We start from the raw sequence: 2,523 nt of genomic DNA, 5'->3' as shown, positions 1-2,523 counted from the left end.
CAAACACACACACACACACACACACACACACTGGTTCGTTCGTCCTTGCTTCAATGTCAGAAATAAACCTTTAACTCTCCCGTGTCTTGCCTTTCGCCAGGTGACCAATTTAGTGTTGGTAAATCGTGGCACGAAAACTGTTAAAAACACGAACTGTCTGATCCAAACCAATTAGAATCGAGAATACAGCCCAGACGGAAAATCCACAAAACGGTGACGTCTATTAAGTGTTTTTTTTTTATTTCACAGCTTCTTGTGGAATTGAGTCCGAGTTTTTTATCCCAACAAGGGACGTAACGTGGCATCTGTGTCTATGTGTGTATATCGGTGAACATGACTAGCCTCAGCAATCTGGATCGCTAAGGTTGCCAGAGTCTCGGAGAAACGGAATCTGGCCATTCTCTTCCCTCCAGACTTGACGAACCAGCACGACAGTTTCACCGTAAAAGCTGTTCTGGGAAAGCCATGAAGGATTGGAGAAAAAGGAGGATGCTCGTTCCACTCTAGCGTGAATTCAAACACAAGATTCCAACTCTTTCCTCAGCGCGCATTCATGCTCTGCTTCCTTTATATGAGACATCAAGAGTTGTTCGTTCGTCTGCAGTCAACATCAGCTTTAACGCCGTTTTACTCTTTCAAGGAAATAAGTATTGTCAAACACTTGGCTCTTGAAGTGTGTGCTAGAGTTTCTGGAAAGGGGGGGGGGGTCTCATCACGAAGCGGATCCCATGACCCCATTCTGCCTGGCATAGCTGCCCATCGCCTCCTGTGAGAACTGCTCGTGTTGTTTGCTGTACTCCTGCTTCATCAGCTCGTGAGCTTTGCTGAACTCCATGCGTAAATCACGATTAAAGTCAATAGCCACGCCCCTCTCGCGGGTGCTGTAGTCTCTGGGGACCACGTCTCGGTGCAGAAACTCCGCCCTTGCCGCCGCGAAGTGGGTTAACATCTCATGATGTGGTGGGAACGCGGGGTGGGGAGGCGGCTCCCGCTTGATAAACTCCGCCCCAGGAGAGTGATCACTGAGCGGCGAGCGGTCTGGGCGTGGCTGCTGCGGTTCTGGGCGAATCACTGAGCTGCTGAGGCGTTCAGGGGAAGCGGCCAGCTCGTGGGGTTTAAAAAGTGGGCGTGGTGTAGGGAGAGTGGGTGTGGAGGGGGCGGTGCCTACGTCCGAATCTCTTGGCCCTTCAGCTGTTGAGGATGGTGCGGTCGACGAGGACGAGGACGATGGCGACATCGACGTTGGGGCTAGAGGAGGTTGTTGCACCAGGCCTAAGTGGTGGGGCGGGGGAGGATGGAGGGTGTAGGTGGGGAGGGGTGTTTTATTTTTTTTGAAAATGGGGGGTGGGGGGGGGGGGGGGAGGGGGGAGGGGGAGAGGGAGAGGAGGGGGAGGGGGTGGTGGCAGGGGCGGCCTCACGAGGTCAAATGCCGCGGATCGATCGACCTTGACCGGGTGTTGAAGGTGAGGGGGCAGGAACGGGTTGTTGGTGATGAGCGGGTTGGGCGGGGGTGAGGTCCGGGGGCCGTCGGACACCGGGTCGATCTCGTCCACGTGAGACGGGTCACTGACCTCGCTGTCAAGGTCGCTGAGGCAGTCGTCGTCCTCAAGGTCATTGTCGTGGTCACGTCGGTCGGTGTTGCTGCTGGATGGGGACACGGTGTCTTCTCTGGACGACGAGTTGAGCTTGTGCGACTGGTGCTGCTGCTGCTGCAGTCTGGAACGACAGGGGAAACAAGAAACAGAAAGTTAGGACCCAGCTTCAAAACAACTTTTTTTTCTTTAGTTTAGACGTTTTGTTTTGTTTTGCTTTGTTTTGTTTTTTGTTGGTTTTTTGCTTGTTTGTTTTTTGTTTTTGTTTGTTTTTGTTTGTTTGCGGTGGGTGGGGGGTGGGGGATTTGGAAAAATATTACAGCACTTGCAAGACAATTAGGTCACGTAAGCACTGAAGAAAGAGTCACAGAAAAGTGGGAAGACGTGGATGGAATAACATTTTGTTTTTGGAGGGGTGGGGTTTTTATATTTTGTTTTATTTTATTGGGAGGGGTTGGGGGGAGGTGCAGTGGTCAAAGTGTTGCCGTAGTATAAAAAAGACTGGGGTTTGGTTCCCTATAAAGTAATCTATTCCATCAGAAAACATGTATTTCTGCCCGTCTCGTGGGGGTGATGTATTCTGTTTTGATTTGAAGCAAGCCACCTCCTAAATTATGTCATCCGCATCAATTGAAGTGAAAAGATTTACAAATATTCTTGAACAGTATTAATCTTCTGATAGACCAAAACAATTAACACCTTTGAGAAGTGCATTTTGCATCTAAAATCAAAGTTGCAAACTCAAGAGTATCCAAACCTTACCACCAGATATAGTTAAATAAAAACAAACTAACATCTTGTATTCCCCTACAAAGGAGCAGTTGGAGGAAGGGAATCGGTCACCGATTAATATAAACTCGACGGCTGGTGTAGAAAAGCAGAGAGCGAGAGAGAGAGAGAGAGAGAGAGAGAGAGAGAGAGAGAGAGAGAC

At 49.7% G+C, this 2,523-nt stretch overlaps 2 protein-coding genes across 2 annotated transcripts in view; both read right to left on the bottom strand.

Annotated features, from left to right (window-relative positions):
- Positions 1-230: 230 nt before the first annotated feature.
- Positions 231-1,295, bottom strand: LOC118477973. Its single transcript, XM_035970769.1, has one exon. It carries the CDS (start codon positions 1,235-1,237, stop codon positions 713-715), a length of 525 nt encoding a protein of 174 aa, XP_035826662.1. The 5' UTR covers positions 1,238-1,295; the 3' UTR covers positions 231-712.
- A 90-nt stretch (positions 1,296-1,385) lies between these two features.
- Positions 1,386-2,523, bottom strand: part of LOC101863522 (homeobox protein SIX6) — a gene marked incomplete at its 3' end in the record, with an annotated part of 58,380 nt that continues 57,242 nt past the window's right edge. Inside the window, exon 4 of the mRNA XM_005102296.2 lies at positions 1,386-1,716. Coding sequence (XP_005102353.1) covers positions 1,386-1,716 — 331 coding nt within the window. The remainder of the gene's footprint in view (positions 1,717-2,523) is intronic.

This window comes from Aplysia californica, unplaced genomic scaffold (genome assembly GCF_000002075.1).
Source record: "Aplysia californica isolate F4 #8 unplaced genomic scaffold, AplCal3.0 scaffold00319, whole genome shotgun sequence".
Lineage (NCBI taxonomy): Eukaryota > Metazoa > Mollusca > Gastropoda > Aplysiida > Aplysiidae > Aplysia > Aplysia californica.
Note: the sequence above shows the minus strand (reverse complement) of the source record. Positions and strands in the feature narration are given on the sequence as shown.

Bases quoted from the DNA above. Each gene is read 5' to 3' on its own strand.
- LOC118477973 (XM_035970769.1), bottom strand. From the start codon at position 1,237: ATGTCGCCATCGTCCTCGTCCTCGTCGACCGCACCATCCTCAACAGCT.